Source organism: Myxine glutinosa, chromosome 1 (genome assembly GCF_964187855.1).
Source record: "Myxine glutinosa chromosome 1, kmMyxGlut1.1, whole genome shotgun sequence".
Taxonomy (NCBI): Eukaryota; Metazoa; Chordata; class Myxini; order Myxiniformes; family Myxinidae; genus Myxine; species Myxine glutinosa.
The window spans coordinates 283,247,499-283,267,376 of record NC_136261.1 but is presented as its reverse complement, the minus strand read 5'-3'; the positions used below and the strand labels follow the sequence as shown (position 1 = coordinate 283,267,376).

The 19,878-nt window shown below is 52.0% G+C and overlaps 1 protein-coding gene across 1 annotated transcript in view; it reads left to right on the top strand.

Moving 5' to 3' along the window:
• The first annotated feature begins 205 nt into the window (after positions 1-205).
• LOC144888560 (protein FAM200C-like) overlaps positions 206-19,878 on the top strand; it is a 143,878-nt gene continuing 124,205 nt past the window's right edge. Inside the window, exon 1 of the mRNA XM_078766967.1 lies at positions 206-2,719. Within this exon, the coding sequence (XP_078623093.1) occupies positions 209-1,084 (876 nt within the window). The 5' untranslated portion in view covers positions 206-208 and the 3' untranslated portion in view covers positions 1,085-2,719. The remainder of the gene's footprint in view (positions 2,720-19,878) is intronic.

Here is a 19,878-nt window from a genome sequence, read left to right as displayed (position 1 = left end):
ACATAGAGTTGAGTAGATAATAAATCCCATCATCATAACTATAAGTTATGTTTTCTTTGTTAAAATTTCTCAGTTTTCAGAGAGGTACTGATTCTATTTAAGCATGTTCCCTTTTTAATTTTTGTCACATAATTATTTGCCCGAACTCAATTAAGATCAGTTTGTTACTTTTTTTTCTTTTTTTTGCAGTATGTCGAGCAAAAAAAGGATGTGGTCGGATGATTACGTGCGGTACGGGTTCACGTGTTTGACGGAATGGGACGGAAGTCAGCGTCCTCAATGCATGCTTTGCAATGTCAGGTTGAGCAACTCCAGCCTAGCACCAGCAAAACTATGGGAACACTTCAAAAAACTGCACGGCGAGGGGCAGTACAAAGACGCAACGCTGGATGAATTCAAATTGAAGAGAGTCCAATTCGATGCAAGTGCTACCTTGCCCACTCTCGGCTTCGTTCCAATTGACAAACCGATCCTCACCGCGTCGTATGAAGTTGCGTACCTGATCGCAAAGCAGGGCAAACCGCACACCGTTGGCGAGACACTCATCAAACCGGCCGCGTTGAAGATGGCCAACATCATGCTAGGAAAAGCTGCTGAAAACAAGTTGTCTCTCATTCCACTCTCAAATGACACCATCAAATGCAGAATCGACGACATGAGCGACGACATCCTTGCCCAGGTAGTTGCAGATTTAGTCGCGAGCCCGACGAAATTCAGCCTTCAACTTGACGAGACCACCGACGTTTCGAATTTGAGCCAGCTCATCTTATTTGTGCGTTATGTCAAAGGAGACGAGATCAAGGAAGACTTTCTGTTCTGCAAGCCTCTCACAACAACGACGAAGGCAGCTGACGTGAAGAAGCTTGTGGACGACTTCTTCAGAAGCAACGGCCTCTCGTGGAACATGGTGTCTGCAGTTTGCTCGGACGGAGCTCCAGCCATGCTGGGATGCAACTCCGGTTTTGGAGCGTTGGTGAAGGCCGATGCGCCACACATCATCATCATGCACTGCGTCCTGCACAGACGTGCTGGCATCAAAAACCCTGCCTCCAAAACTGGCCAATGTTCTGAAAATCGTTGTTGAAACTGTGAATTACGTGCGAAGCCTTGCTCTCAATCATCGCATCTTCAAAGAGCTGTGCAATGAAATCGGCTCTGAATTCGAAGTCCTTCTCTACCACTCTAACGTTCGATGGTTATCACGAGCAAAGGTAGTGAGCCGTGTTTTTGCCTTGCGTGTAGAATTAGCCCTGTTTTTGCGAGAACACCAGCATTGCCATGCAACGCACTTCCAAGAGTCAGAGTTCATCTGCACTTTGGCGTACTTGGCCGATATCTTCGACGCACTCAATCATCTCAATTGCCAGATGCAGGGCGGTGGAGTGAATGTCATCGAATCTGAAGAAAAGCTGAGCGCTTTCCGAAAGAAGTTACCCTTGTGGAGGCGGCGAACAGAGAACGACAACTTCGCGAACTTTTCGCTACTGGGCGAGTGCGTGAGCGGGATCGAAGATGAGTCTGCAGTCGGAGGCACTGTACCGGGGGAGCTGAAGCAAGCGATTGCCACGCACTTGGATGAGCTGGGAAAGTCATTTGACGGCTACTTCCCCGACTAAGAGCAATACCCAGCTTGGGTGCGGCAGCCGTTTACTTTCGACGTTGCAACGGCAGATGTCAACGACCAATACCTCGACGACCTCATCGAACTTCAGCAGAGCCATACTCATCAACAACTCGTCGGCACAACAACGCTCTCAACGTTTTGGTGCCGCCAAATGGAAGGGTATCTTCACATCACTAAAATTGCCCTTGAGATCCTCACGCCGTTCGTTACAACGTATCTCTGCGAGCATCGTTTTTGAAACTGGTGGACATTAAAACAAAGAAAAGGAGCAGGCTTGCATGCGAAAATGATTTGAGGGTGGCCCTTGCCAAAACAAAACCACGCATTTCCCAGATCGCCTCCCGAAAAGAAGAACAGAAAACGCATTAAGATGCAATTCTTCTTAATTTTTTGGTCAAATTTGAGGGGTTCCGCGAGTGTTCGGTGGGTTTCGTTAGGGTTCGGCGCCTTTAAAAAGGTTAAGAACCACTGGAGTAGATACAAATAGATACATTCTTGGTCGGACAGCTGCCGGACCACACCCACATCTGTCGCTTGACTCCACCCACCATAATGCGAGACGAAATGATATGGACCGGCCGCCATCTTGTTTCCTGTTTGGACTATCACATTCAGCCTGTATAGACCTATGCTGATTATGCACTGTCCAATGTTGTTGCATTAGATTTCCATTGGCTTTGTTTGGGTCGAGTATTAAATTATTAGTAAGGTCTAATCAAGCCCGTAATTAATCAAGCCTCCTTAAAAAATAGTGTTCCGTAATTTTTTGGGAATGGCGCCGTATGCGCGTTAAATGCACGTTTCCCAATCAGCCCGTTAACAGATTTTTAAAGCCAATTCAGGAGCGCTTAATGGCAAAGTCCCATACCTCGAATAATCACGAAAGGTTTTTTATGAACAAAAGGTTTATTATCACAGAGAGAGCGGGAGGGCAGAAACTTGGTACCGTTGACTGAATACACCTCTGACGTTCTTGAGGCCTGAACCTACAGTCACGTGAAAAAGTAAGTACACCCAATGTAAAGTTTTGACTTTTTCAACATATTTCAACATACAGCTATTTGATCTTCATTTCAACAATATTGATAGATAAAGGTGATATAATATCATGAAACATTTACATTTTGTCATCCATTGTATAATTTAAATAAACATAAATGCAAATTTCGCATGTGGAAAAAGTAAGTACACCCTTGGCTCTAATAGGTGGTATTGCCCCCTTTGGCAGAAACAACCTCAAGTAGGTGTTTCTTATAACTGTCTACCAGTCTCTGACATCGACTGGGAGAAATTTTTGCCCACTCCTCCATGCAGAATTCTTTCAGCTGTGCGATTTTTGAGGGGTTTCTTGCATGCACAGCTCGTTTCAAATCCCCCCACAACATTTCGATGGGATTTAGATCCGGGCGTTGACTTGGCCATTCCAGAACCCTCCATTACTTTCTTTTCAGCCATTCCTTGGTGGATTTACTGGTATGTTTAGGGTCATTGTCATGTTGCAAGGTCCACCTTCGGTTGAGCTTCAACTTTCCGACAGATGGCCTCACATTATCCTCAAGCACCCTCTGATACAATGAAGAATACATAGTGGATTCTATGATGGTGAGCTGCCCAGGCCCTGATGCAGCAAAGCTGCCCCAAACCATAATATTTCCACCACCATGCTTTACAGTTGGTATCAGGTTCTTGTGGTCAAATGCTGTCTTTGGTTTTTGCCAAACATGTCTTCTGGTACTGTGGCCAAATAGCTCTACCTTTGATTCATCTGTCCAGAGCACATTGTTCCAGACGTGCTGGTCTTTGCCTCGGTGTTCATTGGCAAACTTTAGTCTTGCCCTGATGTTATTTCTTGAAGCAAAGGTTTCCTCCTGGCACACCTCCCATGTAGATCAAATTTGTGCAGCCTCTTTCTAATAGTAGGCTCGTGCACTTTGACATCAACAGTGGCAAGAGCTACCTGTAGGTCCCGTGATGACATTCTGGGGGTTCTTAGAGACTTATTTCAGCATCTTGCGGTCTGCTCTCTGGCTGAACTTGCTGGGGCGGCCTGGCCTGAACAAGTAGGCAGTTGTTTTGAATCTTCTCCACTTGTAGATGATCTTCCGGACAGTTGAATGATTGATTTCAAATTGTTTGGAGATCTTTTTAAATCCCTTCCCAGACTTGTAGGCATCTATAACCTTCTTTCTGAAGGCATCAGAGAGCTCTTTTGATCTAGGCATGGTGACGCCGCACACTTCAACAACAAAGAGCAAACCAAACTAAATGTCTGAGGTTTAAATAAGACAGGTTCCTCCAAGATCCTCTCTGATGATGTTCTAATCATTTGCACCTGAGCTGGTTCACCTGATTCTAATTTTAGGTATTTGAAGTAGTGATAAATGTAGGGGTGTACTTACTTTTTCCACATGCAAAATTTGCATTTATGTTTATTTAAATTATACAATGGACTACAAAATGTAAATTTTTCATGATATTTGTTATATTATATCACCTTTATCTATAAATATTGTTGAAATGAAGATCAAATAGCTGTATGTTGAAATATGTTGAAAAAGTCAAAACTTTACATGGGGTGTACTTACTTTTTCACGTGACTGTAGATCTACTGTAATCTATATACCCTAGAGAGGATAATAACATCGCCCTTCCTGCTGCTCCTGTTCGGAGTGGGTGCATTGGGCAGCTGGGTCTGGTTTCAGACAACCATCAGACTCGTAATTGATATTGAACCAAACCATTGAGACCCTCGGAGATGAATTGTATATAATACCTTCAACAGCAAGGATGAGGGAGCTGAGTGGACAGAGGAGGCTAAAAATATATATTTTGTGTCACAGACTGTGACCACAGTGCGGTCATTCCTGTTAACCTATAACTATAAGGAGGTCACACTTCGTGGCTTGTTAGCACAACTCTGCATGAATAGCACCAAGATTGCAGTTTGTCATTGGACTCTGTTCCTTTGTAGTTGGATCCTGTTTGAACCCAACCCATATTAGACAGCTCAGAATGGAACATACTGTCATTGAGCAATCCGGGGCAACCGCAAGTTAACAAAGCTCTGTCTGTTGGGCACGAGTTGTAATCGTCCACTTCATCTCTGCTTGTCATTAAACCCGTAAAGAATGTTGTTCAACCTGTGTTCTGGCGACAACTACTATAGGCGTTTTCAGCCTCTGTGATAAAGCTGGGTGTGGGTTCACCTCTAACTGCAGGGTTGCATGGTGTGCTTAGCAGAGTAGATTTGCTGGCCTCGCTGTAGGCCCTTTGTTTCACAAGGCCTACACATGACATAAGGAACCAAAGGAAACTGAAGCACTATGTTTATTCAAGAGAAGCTTTCTAAATCTGGCAGTGTGTGGACATGAAGTCCCCATTCAGTATTTAACCAGATCTTGCTTAATGCCTTCCCGACTTCCTCATCCCCTTCCTGTGTTTCTTCTGCAAGCTTGCTTGATCCACCAGAATATACTGATTATGCCAATTTTTTTATTTTTTGTATACACAGTCATTAGGGAGATCATTATAACAACGAAATGACAAAGGATGGAAGGTTGATGCAATGACAAGGGATTGGGAGGTAAGGGGGACAATGAGGGACACGTAGATAGAAGATAGAAAATGAAAGAAGATCATAAAGGTTATTGAAGGTCATTGATAATAATCTGTGGGGTGTACATGATATATACATTTAACGCATTCTTAATGATGGATGCGAATTTTCAGCTTCGAAGATGGATGCGAGGGAGCTGTTGAATCAATAATAAATCTGTCTCGACTTTGAAAAACTTCCAAGACTGCTTGTTTATTCAATCGTTTCCAAGGTCATATGACAACTCTATAACGCTCTTTTGGGTTGACATCTTTTGTATAAACATTAAAATATGTCCTCTTTTTCTCTCATGTCCACGTGTCTCCACGGATTGCCGTGTGGTACTTGGTGTATGATGTACTTTTTAACTGGTTAATATTAAATTGGAATGCTATTTGAATCAATATTGTGTCTGTTCAAGCATTGTGCTCGGTTATATTTAAATGATGTGCCTGTAAAGATGACTGCATCATTAGTGCTTGTTGTAAAAATTCATCTGAAATGTACTGAATGTTATTCAGCCTCATGATAATGAAAGATGACTTTTTCAACATTACAAAGAATTCATATAGCACTGTTACTAAATAACGATATCTGTTATTTTTATGTCTCCGACTGACTCTTCATGTAAAGCAAGTCGAAGGCGTGATATTAAATACAAGTTTTGATGGAACACCTAGTTTACCAAATATTGTATTAGTAAGTGGATGATGATTCAAGAGTGAAGAGATTTATCCATCCTATATGTATGTACTAGCAGGAGCTACCCAGCACTGGCTGGAGGGGCTAGGGGATACCAGGCACTGCCCGGCTGGGTGGGGTTATCCGGTGTCGCCCTGCTGGGTGGGGATATCCGGTGTTGCCCTGCTGGGTGGGGATATCCGGTGTTGCCCTGCTGGGTGGGGATATCCGGTGTTGCCCTGCTGGGTGGGGATATCCGGTGTTGCCCTGCTGGGGGGGGATATCCGGTGTTGCCCTTCTGGGTGGGGATATCCGGTGTTTCCCTGCTGGTTGGGGATATCCGGTGTTCCCCTGCTGGGTGCGGATATCCGGTGTTGCCCTGATGGGTGGGGGATATCCGGTGTTGCCCTGCTGGGTGGGGATATCCGGTGTTGCCCTGCTGGGTGGGGATATCCGGTGTTGCCCTGCTGGGTGGGGATATCAGGTGTTTCCCTGCTGGGTGGGGATATCCAGTGTTGCCCTGCTGGGTGGGGCTATCCGGTGTTGCCCGGCTGGGTGGGGCTATCCAGTGTTGCCCTGCTGGGTGCGGATATCCGGTGTTGCCCGGCTGGGTGGGGATAGCCGGTGTTTCCCTGCTGGGTGGGGATATCCGGTGTTGCCCTGCTGGGTGGGCATATCCGGTGTTGCCCTGCTGGGGGGAGGGGGGGATATCTGGTGTTGCCCTGCTGGGGGGGGATATCCGGTGGGTCCCTGCTGGGTGGGGATATCCGGTGTTTCCCTACTGGGTGGGGATATCCGGTGTTCCCCTGCTGGGTGCAGATATCCGGTGTTGCCCTGTTGGGTGGGGGATATCCGGTGTTGCCCTGCTGGGTGGGGATATCCGGTGTTGCCCTGCTGGGTGGGGATATCCGGTGTTTCCCTGCTGGGTGGGGATATCCGATGTTGCCCTGCTGGGTGGGGATATCCGGTGTTGCCCTGCTGGGTGGGGATATCTGGTGTTTCCCTGCTGGGTGGGGATATCCAGTGTTGCCCTGCTGGGTGTGGCTATCCGGTGTTGCCTGGCTGGGTGGGGCTATCCGGTGTTGCCCTGCTGGGTGGGCTATCCGGTGTTGCCCGGCTGGGTGGGGCTATCCTGTGTTGCCCTGCTGGTTGGGGATATCTGGTGTTGCCCTGCTGTGTGCGGATATCCGGTGTTGCCCGGCTGGGTGGGTCTATCCGGTGTTGCCCTGCTGGTTGGGGCTATCCGGTGTTGCCCTGCTGGGTGCGGATATCCAGTGTTGCCCTGCTGGGTGGGGATATCCGGTGTTTCCCTACTGGGTGGGGATATCCGGTGTTCCCCTGCTGGGTGCAGATATCCGATGTTGCCCTGCTGGTTGGGGCTATCCGGTGTTGCCCTGCTGGGTGCGGATATCCAGTGTTGCCCTGCTGGGTGCGGATATCCGGTGTTACCCTGCTGGGTGGGGATATCCGGTGGTGCCCTGCTGGGTGGGGATATCCGGTGCTTCTCTGCTGGGTGGGGGATATCCGGTGTTGCCCTGCTGGGTGCGGATATCCAGTGTTGCCCTGCCGGGTGGGGCTATCCGGTGTTGCCCGGCTGGGTGGGGCTATCCTGTGTTGCCCTGCTGGTTGGGGATATCTGGTGTTGCCCTGCTGTGTGCGGATATCCGGTGTTGCCCGGCTGGGTGGGTCTATCCGGTGTTGCCCTGCTGGTTGGGGCTATCCGGTGTTGCCCTGCTGGGTGCGGATATCCAGTGTTGCCCTGCTGGGTGGGGATATCCAGTGTTTCCCTACTGGGTGGGGATATCCGGTGTTCCCCTGCTGGGTGCAGATATCCGGTGTTGCCCTGTTGGGTGGGGGATACCCGGTGTTGCCCTGCTGGTTGGGGCTATCCGGTGTTGCCCTGCTGGGTGCGGATATCCAGTGTTGCCCTGCTGGGTGCGGATATCCGGTGTTGCCCTGCTGGGTGGGGATATCCGGTGGTGCCTGGCTGGGTGGGTCTATCCGGTGTTGCCCTGCTGGTTGGGGCTATCCGGTGTTGCCCTGCTGGGTGCGGATATCCAGTGTTGCCCTGCTGGGTGCGGATATCCGGTGGTGCCCTGCTGGGTGGGGATATCCGGTGCTTCTCTGCTGGGTGGGGGATATCCGGTGTTGCCCTGCTGGGTGCGTATATCCAGTGTTGCCCTGCCGGGTGCGGATATCCGGTGTTGCCCTGCTGGGTGGGGATATCCGGTGTTGCCCTGCTGGGTGGGGATATCCGGTGTTCCCCTGCTGGGTGGGGATATCCAGTGTTGCCCTGCCGGGTGCGGATATCCGGTGTTCCCCTGCTGGGTGGGGATATCCGGTGTTCCCCTGCTGGGTGGGGATATCCGGTGTTCCCCTGCTGGGTGGGGATATCCGGTGTTGCCCTGCTGGTTGGGGCTATCCGGTGTTGCCCTGCTGGGTGCGGATATCCAGTGTTGCCCTGCTGGGTGCGGATATCCGGTGTTGCCCTGCTGGGTGGGGATATCCGGTGGTGCCCTGCTGGGTGGGGATATCCGGTGCTTCTCTGCTGGGTGGGGGATATCCGGTGTTGCCCTGCTGGGTGCGGATATCCAGTGTTGCCCTGCCGGGTGCGGATATCCGGTGTTGCCCTGCTGGGTGGGGATATCCGGTGTTGCCCTGCTGGGTGGGGATATCCGGTGTTCCCCTGCTGGGTGGGGATATCCGGTGTTGCCCTGCTGGGTGGGTATAGCCGGTGTTTCCCTGCCGGATGGGGATATCCGGGGTTGCCCTGCTGGGTGGGGATATCCGGTGTTGCCCTGCCGGGTGCGGATATCCGGTGTTGCCCTGCCGGGCGGGGATATCCGGTGTTGCCCTGCTGGGTGGGGATATCCGGTGTTGCCCTGCTGGGTGGGGATATCCGGTGTTCCCCTGCTGGGTGAGGATATCCGGTGCTGCCCTGCTGGGTGGGGATATCCGGTGTTTCCCTGCTGGGGGTGGGGGAGGGGGGGGGGGAGATATCCGGTGTTTCCCTGCTGGGTGTGGATATCCAGTGTTCCCCTGCTGGGTGAGGATATCCGGTGCTGCCCTGCTGGGTGGGGATATCCGGTGTTTCCCTGCTGGGGGTGGGGGAGGGGGGGGGGAGATATCCGGTGTTTCCCTGCTGGGTGTGGATATCCTGTGTTTCCCTGCTGGGTGCGGATATCCAGTGTTGCCCTGCTGGGTGCGGATATCCGGTGTTGCCCTGCTGGGTGGGGATATCCGGTGCTGCCCTGCTGGGTGGGGATATCCGGTGTTGCCCTGCTGGGTGGGGATATCCGGTGCTGCCCTGCTGGGTGGGGATATCCGGTGTTTCCCTGCTGGGGGTGGGGGAGGGGGGGGGGAGATATCCGGTGTTTCCCTGCTGGGTGTGGATATCCAGTGTTGCCCTGCTGGGTGCGGATATCCGGTGTTGCCCTGCCGGGTGGGGATATCCGGTGTTGCCCTGCCGGGTGGGGATATCCGGTGTTGCCCTGCTGGGTGGGGATATCCGGTGTTGCCCTGCTGGGTGGGTATAGCCGGTGTTTCCCTGCCGGGTGGGGATATCCGGGGTTGCCCTGCTGGGTGGGGATATCCGGTGTTGCCCTGCTGGGTGGGGATATCCGGTGTCGCCCTGCTGGGTGGGGATATCCGGTGTTGCCCTGCTGGGTGGGGATATCCGGTGTTGCCCTGCTGGGTGGGGATATCCGGTGTTGCCCTGCTGGGTGAGCTGTTCCAGGTGGTGGTTCCGGGACGTGTTAGACATTGAAAAGCAATGGAGTTATTTGCCTCGTGATGGTTGCCCTTTGCCTGCGGGTTGGCGGCAGCAGTGCTCGACCCCACATCCCAATATACACCAAATAGAGGCCTTTGGTGACCTCAAAATGGCCCAGATGCTGAAGTACCAACACCCAAAATTTGGCACCTTTAGGTGCTGCGGTTCAACTATGAAAGAATGATGTTCAAACAAACACTTGAAAATATTTATATAGATATGGAGGGAGATAAGGGTGGGCAGTATGATATATCAATAAACGTAACAGATATGGCAGTTGACAGACATGGATAGGGATGATTAACTGGTTAACTTGGTTTGGCCCCCGTGTTGACAAGATCGTGGACGAGCAAAAGCATCTGCACTGTTCACATACACTGCACTACTCTGACCGCTCATAGTTTGCCTTGCTATAATTATAACAGTATTTTGAAAAACTATTCGTTTTATTCCATCCCACTAATGAAAGTTGGTGCATCATCATGTCGTATGGGCCAGATGGTGAGGTGGTGTATGGCGACTGTGAGGTACACTAATGTTGCCCATCAATTTTATTCAGTTGTTACTGTCATGCTGAACACTTGGCTGCATCTTGTCTAATGATGATGAGCACTTGTCGATTTAAAGTTTCACAGCAACCAATAACATTCAGACTTCATAGAGGAGGCAACAACAAGTTTAGGGGCAGCAGATTGTCCAGGGCAGTAACAGTTCATTGACTACGGGGCCAGAAAACAAAGGTCAGAGGCCAAGGCAAATTGTATTGCCAGTAATGCTAGCAAGCTGGTCTTCGCATATTGGCAATAATGGTGATAGGCGCAGCAAGCAGCAGAAATGTTGCTGGTTGGCTGGAGATACTGGCGGTAGGTTTGGCATCAAGGGTGAAGGAAGGCCAGCTGTAATCCGTATTGTTTTGTTGGGAGAAATTTATTGTGCGGCCGAAAAACTCCTTGGCTCTCTAATCTACCCCACGCTCCCTAACTAATTGTGGAGTCCTTCCTGGATCCCACCCACACACTACGGGTTCTCTCTTTCAGTAGCCGGGCCAGAAACTCTGCACTTCCAAACTAACCCGGTGTCTGGCTGCTCTCAGCTACTCAGGAGTCTACATATATAAGACCTTAAAATAATTGCTCTGCCTTCTAACTCCCAGGAGACACTCCCAGCCCACTAACTAGACATTTGCACTCCCACTATGAAATCCACTACCGATTTGCCTTGTCCAAGGATCAGCAGCTTGCACCTTGCAGTCTATACAACTTATGACCCCTCTATCTAACCTACAACTAGCTGCAGGCTCCCTCCAGTATGGATGATGCTCTCACTCAATGTTTCACACAACTCACTTCCCATACCCTGCACACCTAAGATTTGGCAATACCATACAGTCACATGTCTCGCTTGGAGTTTACAAAAAAGCACCTAAAGGACTCTCAGACTGTGAGAAACAAGATTCTGTGGGCTTTCATGTGTCTTTCACTGAGGAGACGCTTCCGTCTGGCCACTCTGCCATAAAGCCCAGATCGGATCGGTGGAGTGTTGCAGTGATGGTTGTCCTTCTGGAAGTTTCTCCCATCTCCACACAGGATCTCTGGAGCTCAGCCAGAGTGACCATCGGGTTCTTGGTCACCTCTGTTACCAAGGCCCTTCTCCCCCGATTGCTCAGTTTGGCCGGGCGGCCAGCTCTAGGAAGAGTCCTGGTTGTTCCAAACTCCTTCCATTTAAGAATTTTGGAGGCCTCTGTGCTCTTGGGAACCTTAAATGCAGCAGAAATTTTTTTGTCGGCTTCCCCAGATCTGTGCCTCGACACAATCCTGTCTCTGAGCTCTGCAGGCAGTTCCTTCGACCTCATGGCTTGGTTTTTGCTCTGATTTGCATTGTCAGCTGTGAGACCTTGTATAGACAGGTGTGTGCCTTTCCAAATCATGTCCAATCAATTGAATTTACCACAGGTGGACTCCAATCAAGGTGTAGAAACATCTCAAACATGATCAAGAGAAATGGGAGGCACCTGAGCGAAATTTCAAGTGTCATAGCAAAGGGTATGAATACTTATGTCAATGTGATATTTCAGTTTTTTCTTTTTAATAAATTTGCAAAACTTTCTAAAATTCTGTTTTGTCTTTGTCATTATGGGGTATTGAATGTCGATTGATGAGGGACAAAATGAATTTAAACGATTTCAGCATGAGGCTGCAACAAAACAAAATGTGAAAAAAAGTGAAGGGGTCTGAATACTTTCTGAATGCACTGTATGTGTATATATATATATATATATATATATATATCCATAAAGTTCTCAGGTTTGTTTGTCACATTACTGTGTCAAGATGAACACACGAGCCAGTCGGGAGATGTGTTATCGGTGCTGTGCACCCGAATATCCAAAGTATCTACTCGAGCGGCGGTTGTTCGTACACGTGTGTCGAGGTGTATATTCCTGCTATGATAGCTAATCATCGCGTTTTTCCAAGGCGGTTTCTAATAACAAAAGTAGTAACACATGATAATAGCATAATATTGATGTTATTACAAAACAACATTAATACTGATAATATCCCATATCCCCTACGGGTTTCCTCCTTGAACAAACACTGTGTTAACGTGTATAAATAACTTATTGTGCTGTTTCATGGTAGCACTCCCTACCAGAAGTAAGAATATTATAAACCACAAACACATATGATTACCTTTTTAAACTGTCGTTGCTGCTGTTTAACACTAAACTGAAAGAAATTTGGAGGTATCCCGACGACCATTAGACAATATCTGCTTATCGCATCGACGATCCACATGAGCATAAATCTACTGTTTATATACCCCAAAAGGGTTAATCACACGACCCTTCCTGCCACTTCCATGGCGTTTTTCCAAGGCTGCTCTTTATAACAAAAGTAGTAACAACACTATTGATAATAGCATAATATTAATATTATTACAAAGCAATATTCACACCCTCCCCAAGGGGGGCAAAGGGTGTTCCAAAAATACCTGGACAAATTTGGTTGTTAATATATTTAGTACCACAAATGATAAAATGATGCCCTTTGTTTTATATGATGCAGAAACTCAAAATTTTCTTTATTTTCAGGTCTGGTGGCTTAATTTAAAATAAAAAGGCGACTCCACAGGAGAAAGCTCAGTGCATAGAATGGTTCATCAAGACGAGATCCGACGCACAAGTTCAGCGTAATTTCCGTACAAGGTATGGAAGGAATCTGCACTCGTGGACTGGTATCAAAGAGTGGTACAAGAGGTTTAAGGTGACTGGAAGTTGTCAGCAACAGAAAAGTACCAGTCGACTAAACACAAGTGCAGCAGACGTTGAACGAGTGTGAATCATTTCAAGAAAGTCCCAGAAAATCAATCGGACGTGCATCCAGAGAACTGGGACTACCAACCACCACTGTACACAGGATTTTGCACAAAAGACTGAAGCTTTATGTCTGTCTATAAGGTGCAGATTTTTATTTGATTTTTTTTTTTGTATACGTAATCGAGGCTCGTGAAAGAGCTAACATTTATCACACAAACAAATCAAACAGACAAACAAAGTATATAAAAAGGGGAGCGGTAGACAAGATGGGGAGAGAAGGGGAAGCACATAAACACAACATTTGAGAGCAGGGACATCGGGAATGTATGGGAGGGAGAGGGCTTTGGGGGAGGCGGCGTGGGAAGGGGGGGTGGGGGGGGGGGGTGGGAGAAGTATAAACACAAGGACACCAAGGACTTCCAGGAAAGAAGTTGGTATTTTTAAAAAAGTGGATCTGGGGTGAAATTAGCGGGGGTAGAAAAGATCAAGGTTTTGGATGGGGGAAGATAAGAGATGGTGGTGAACAGCTGTTTTAAAGACCTGGAGGGAGGAGTGGGATTGAAGAGAGTGAGGGAGTTTGTTCCAGAGGTGGGAGAAAAGAGGAGTGAAGGTGAGCAGAGAGTCTTGATTTTGGCAGTTTAACCATAAGAGGGTTGCAGGCAGATCTTGTGTAACCTATAGGAATATTTGGGGGACAGAGCCCAGAGAGAGCTGGAGGAGCAAGGCCGGAGAGGAGTCGGTAGAAGACAGAAATACCCCCAACCTGCCTGCGGTGAGTAAGTGAAAGGCCCTCGGAGGTAGCTTCAACACGGGAGATTCCAGTGATTCTGAACGCTTTGGTTTCAACAGCGTGAAAACGAGCTAGGTGTGAGGCAGGAGCACCAGCCCAGAGGGGAGAGCAGTATTCCATTGAGCCGCGGATGAAAGCCTTGTATGTGGTGAGGAGCTCAGGTGTGCCAAGGAAGGACCGCACGATGGAGGATGCCCAGTGGTGACTGGCTTTGGAGGCCAGATTTGAAATGTGGTTTTCCCAGGAAAGATCATGGCAGATAGTGAGACCCAAAAGCTTGAGTGACAGAACTTCTTGGAGAGGATTATTCAGAAAGTAGATGGGAGGGTTGTCCAGTCGGTCTTTTCAGAGAGACATCGTAAGAGTGTGAGATTTGTCAGGATTGAAAGACATGTTCCACTTGTTTGCCCAGTCAGTGATTTTGTCCAGATTCTGCAGGAACTCAAACCAAATGACGGACCCAAACAAAAGGCGTTTGCCTTGGAAATGCTCAGATAGAGGATAGAGGATGTCAGATAGAAGATGAGGAAGATTACCTGAACAAGGTCATCTTTGCAGAGGAAGCTTGCTTTCATATATCGAGGAAGATCAACTGGCACAATGTGAGGAACTGGGGCTCTGAAAATATCCACGTGGTCATTGGACACATACGTGACAGTCCAAAGGTCAATGTGTGGGGTGGCCTTCTCTATGACCGCCTGGTGGGTCCGTTTTTCTTTGCAGAGGATACAGTGACCTCAACAATTTATATGAACATGTTGGAAGGAATCGCCTTCCCACAGATTGAAGACCTGCAACCCGATGTCATATTTGAACATGACGCCACTCCCTCTCATTGGGCCTTAGTCGTTCGAGCCATCCTGAACGGAAAATTTCTAGGTCGCTGGATTGGCCGAATCGGACGAATTGTCTGGCCCCAACGATCACAAGACATAAACCCCCTTGATTTATTTCTGTGGGGGTTTGTCAAATATGTCGTCTACAACACTGAGGTGACAAACCTGCAGGATCTTCGTTCTCGGATCACAGCTGAATGTGCACTGGTGGACGCAAACATGTTGAGCCAAACATTGCAATAACTCGTGTACCACCTTGATGTCCTGCGCACGGCAAACGGGGCTCACATTGAAGTGTATTGATGGTGTGCACAAAATTTTGGGTTTCTGTATGATATAAACCAAAGGGTATCATTGTATCATTTGTGGTTCTAAATATATTAACAATCAAAGTTGTCCGGGTCTCTTTGGAACATCCTGTATGAGACTTGCCATATTGCCCCCCCCCCTTCCTCCCACCTCTGCCCCTCCCCTCAACACCCCACAGAAGCAAATCTTATTATAGGGAATTTAGAATGGTGAGGGCACAATCTGATCTTTTCAATGACCTGATCTAACATTATGGTGTAGCGGCTACCGCTGGGTATACACAATCGCCTTGCACCTACCGAGGACGCGGAGCGATCACCATGCCGGGCTCGTCCGGGACGCCTGGGCATGCCCGCTCTCGACTTGCCAGGCCTCGTCCGGGACGCCCGGGCATGCCCGCTCTCACCTTTCCCGGGCAAACGCTCCGGGATAATGTGTATATATATTGCTGCCCAATAAACGGGCTTTTCAGAGTACCCGAGTTGATTTGACACAATAAAGAAACTCGGACGAATTCCAGCTTTTTGTCGCGTCCATTCTTCCGATTTACGTTGGAGCATAGCTCCTACATTGGTGACCCGACATGGACACGGCAGTTACCCTCAAACTGCCTACCTTCTGGGAGGCTCATGCGGCGGTTTGGTTCGCCCAGGCGGACTACCTGTTCGCCCTGCGAGGCATCACGGCCGACGACACCCGCTTCCACCATGTGGTAGCAGCGCTCGGCTCCGCCCCCGCGGCCCGCGCCCTGAGCCTCCTTGAGAGCCCGCCAGCCGCTGACAAATACGACGCGATTAAAAAGCTCCTCGACGCTTTCGCCCTCTCATCGGCGGAACGCGCACGGCGCCTGCTCGACCTGCCCGAGCTCGGCGACACGCGCCCGTCCGAGCGAATAGACTACATGCTTTCGCTGCTCGGCGAGCACTCTCCTGCATTCCTGTTCCGGGAGCTTTTCCTCCATCAGCTGCCCAGCCAGGTACGCCTCGCCCTGGCAAGCACGACGATCATGGATCCCCGCGCCCTCGCCAGGGAAGCCGACAAGATCTCCGCAGCAGGCCAACGCATTGCAGCAGCGACCTGGAGCCCACCGCCATCCGAAGCAACGCCCATGGCGCCCGAGCACCCGGCACGGTCGACGACCGAACTGCCGACGCAATTGGCGGCCGCTACGCCGTGCCGACCACCTCCAGCACGACGACCGGGGCCTCCACCTGACCAGGCGTGGTGTTATTATCATGCCAGGTTCGGACAGAAGGCCCGGACATGCCAACCCCCGTGCACCTTCGGCAAGCCGGGAAACGGCCGGGCCGGCGTTCATTACCAGCCATGAGCGCCGGCCACACGGGCAACTTACTTTTCATCAGGGACAAAGCGTCAGGACAGCGCTTCCTGTGTGACACCGACGCCCAACTGAGCGTCATACCCGCCTCCGATCAGGACAGGCAGTCCGCGGTTTGCGGCCCCTCCTTGGTTGCGGCCAATGGATCGGCCATACGCACCTTCGGCCTGCGCAACGTCACCCTCTGCTTCGGCGGCCAACGCTTTAATTGGACTTTTGTAACCGCAAGCGTGCCCATGGCTTTGCTAGGCGCCGACTTCCTATGCGCACACGGACTGCTGGTGGACGTCCAACGGCGTCGCCTCATCAACGCCGAGACCTTCAGCTCCCTGGTATGCACATTGAGCAGCTCCGCTCCGACGGAGCTGGCGGCCCTCACGGAGTTCCCGGCCCTCACGCGGCCGACGTTTTCGGCCGTCGCAGTACGACATGGGATCGAGCACCACATACCAACCACGGGCCCGCCGGTCTACGCCAGAGCCCGCCGCCTCGACCCAGCCAAGCTCGCCGTGGCCAGAGCCGAGTTTGACGCTTTGGAACACCTCGGCATCATGCGGCGCTCCGATAGCGCGTGGGCTTCGCCACTACACATCGTCCCAAAACCAGGGGGCGGCTGGCGCCCATGTGGCGACTACCGCCGCCTTAACGACGCTACCACCCCCGACAGGTATCCGATCCCACACATCCAAGACTTCTCCGCCCGTTTGGCAGGACGGGTCATTTTTTCAAAGATCGATTTAATACGGGGATACCACCAGGTACCTGTCAGGGCGGCCGACGTCCCAAAAACGGCCGTCATCACGCCGTTCGGCTTATTCGAATTCCTGCGAATGCCGTTTGGCCTCAAGAACGCGGCTCAGGCGTTCCAGCGCTTGATGGACGGCGTGCTGCGCGACCTGCCGTTCCTCTTCGTTTACCTGGACGACATCCTCGTCGCCAGCACGTCCTGGGCCGAGCACCTCCTCCACCTCCGAACACTGTTCGGGCGCCTCAGCGAGCACGGCCTCATCGTCAACCCGGCCAAATGCCACTTCGGCACGACGGCCGTTGATTTTTTGGGCCACCACATCACCAAGAACGGGGCCGTGCCACTGCCAACCAAGGTCGAGGCCATCACCACGTTTCCGCGTCCCCGCTCCATAAAGGCCCTGCAGGAATTCCTGGGAATGGTGAATATCTATCACCACTTCGTGCCCCGCGCTGCTCAACTCATGCGGCCCGTCTACGAAGCCCTCCGGGGCAATCCGGCCAAGCACGACGTCGTCTGGTCCGCAGCAATGGACGCGGCCTTTAAAAGCTCAAAGCGGGCCCTCGCCGACGCAACACTGCTCGCTCACCCGGTGCTCAACGCTCCCATCGCCCTCACCACGGATGCCTCCGACTACGCGGTGGGCGCCGTACATGAGCAATGGGTGAACGGGGTTTGGCAGCCACTCGCTTTTTTCAGCCGGCAACTCCGGCCGAACGAGCTCAAATATAGCACGTTTGACCGCGAGCTCCTCGGTCTACACCTGGCCGTTCGCCATTTCCGCCACCTCCTGGAGGGCCGACCCTTCACGGCGTTCGTCGACCACAAGCCGTTGGTTTACGCAATGGCCAAGGTCACGGAGCCGTGGTCGGCCCACCAACAGCGCCACCTCTCCGCCGTGTCGGAGTTTACCACGGACATCCGGCACGTCGCCGGCAAAGACAACGCCGTGGCCGACTGTCTTTCTCGGGCCAGCGCGAACGCGGTCCACCTCGGCGTGGACTTCGCGCTTATGGCGGCGGACCAAACCACCGACACCACGGTGCAAGCCCTCCGGGCGGCGGACACGGGCCTCCGCCTGGCCGACATCCCCTTCGCGGACACTGTCCTGCTCTGTGACGTCTCCCAAGGCCAGCCTCGCCCCATCGTGCCGGTTACCTGGCAACGCCGCATCTTCGCCTCCCTCCACGGCCTTTCCCACCCGGGCCGGAAAGCTTCCCAGAAGCTGGTGTCGGCGCGATTCGTCTGGCACGGCCTTCGACGGGACGTCCGCGATTGGACCAGCACCTGCACAGCCTGCCAACAGGCCAAGGTCCACCGACACACCCAGGCCCCGCTGGCACCTTTCACCGTGCCCGAACGACGTTTCGACCATGCCAACGTGGACCTGGTGGGCCCCCTCCCCCCATCACGGGGTTTCACACACCTGCTCATCATGGTGGACAGGACCACCAGGTGGCCGGAGGCCGTTCCCCTCGTCTCCACCACCACCGCCGACGTGGCGCAGGCTTTCATCGCCACCTGGGTCGCCCGCTTCGGCGCACCGGCGGACATCTCATCGGACCGCGGACTGCAGTTCACCTCCGAGCTGTGGGGCGCGGTCGCCCGCAACCTGGGGGTCAAGCTCCACCGTACTACGGCCTACCACCCCCAAGCCAACGGGTTGTGCGAGCGATTCCACCGCTCCATGAAGGCCACGCTCATGGCCAGCCTTCAGGACGGCGGTTGGGCCGACCGGCTGCCGTGGGTTCTTTTGGGCCTCCGCACGGCCCCCAAGGAGGACCTCCGGGCGTCCACCGCCGAGCTTGTCTACGGCCAGGCGCTACGCGTCCTGGGCGAATTCGTGCCTGACGCTACCAGTCCCTGGTCCGCAGCTCACCAGCGCTCGGACCTCCAGGAGACCGCCCGACGGTTTGCCCCCGTGCCAACGTCCCACCATGGTGACCCCCAGTCCTACGTCCCCCCAGCGCTTCGCACAGCGGAGTACGTTTTTGTGCGTCATGACGCACATCGGGGGCCACTCCGGCCGCCGTACGACGGGCCCTTCCGGGTCCTGCGACGGGACGACAAGTCGTTCGTCATCGACATCGGCGGCAGGTCGGACCGGATTGCGGTGGACCGCCTCAAGCCGGCGCACGTGGACATCGACCAACCGCCACGGTTGGCCCTTCCGCCGCGGCGAGGCTGCCCCCCGTCTACGGTGCCCCCCACTCGACCGCCCACCACCACACCGGACCCCCCCCCCCCCCACGACCTGCCAAGGGTCGCTTCGGCCGGGTCATCAGGACCCCCCTTAAATTGACCCTGACGGTGCAAGTCGATTCTGGGGGGACGTGTGTAGCGGCTACTGCTGGGTATACACAATCGCCTTGCACCTCCCGAGGACGCGGAGCGATCACCATGCCGGGCTCGTCCGGGACGCCCGGGCATGCCCGCTCTCGACTTGCCAGGCCTCGTCCAGGACGCCCGGGCACGCCCCCTCTCGCCTTTCCCGGGCAAACGCTCCGGGATAATGTGTATATATATTGCTGCCCGATAAACGGGCTTTTCAGAGTACCCGAGTTGATTTGACACAATAAAGAAACTCGGACGAATTCCAGCTTTTTGTCGCGTCCATTCTTCCAATTTACGTTGGAGCATAGCTCCTACAATTGTGTCATTACTGTCATGTACGGTCTAATCCTAAGTTAACACAAGCCTGTGCCCCCGAAGGACATCGCATGTAGTTCATCACAAGCTGAAATTTTAAACCAATGAATTTGCATTTTTATTTACCAATGCTACCTTTTGGTGGTCGTCATGCTTTAACGCAAAGCTGAATTTGTGCTGATTCTTTCCCACTAATAGAGTACATTGAAGTGCGCGGTG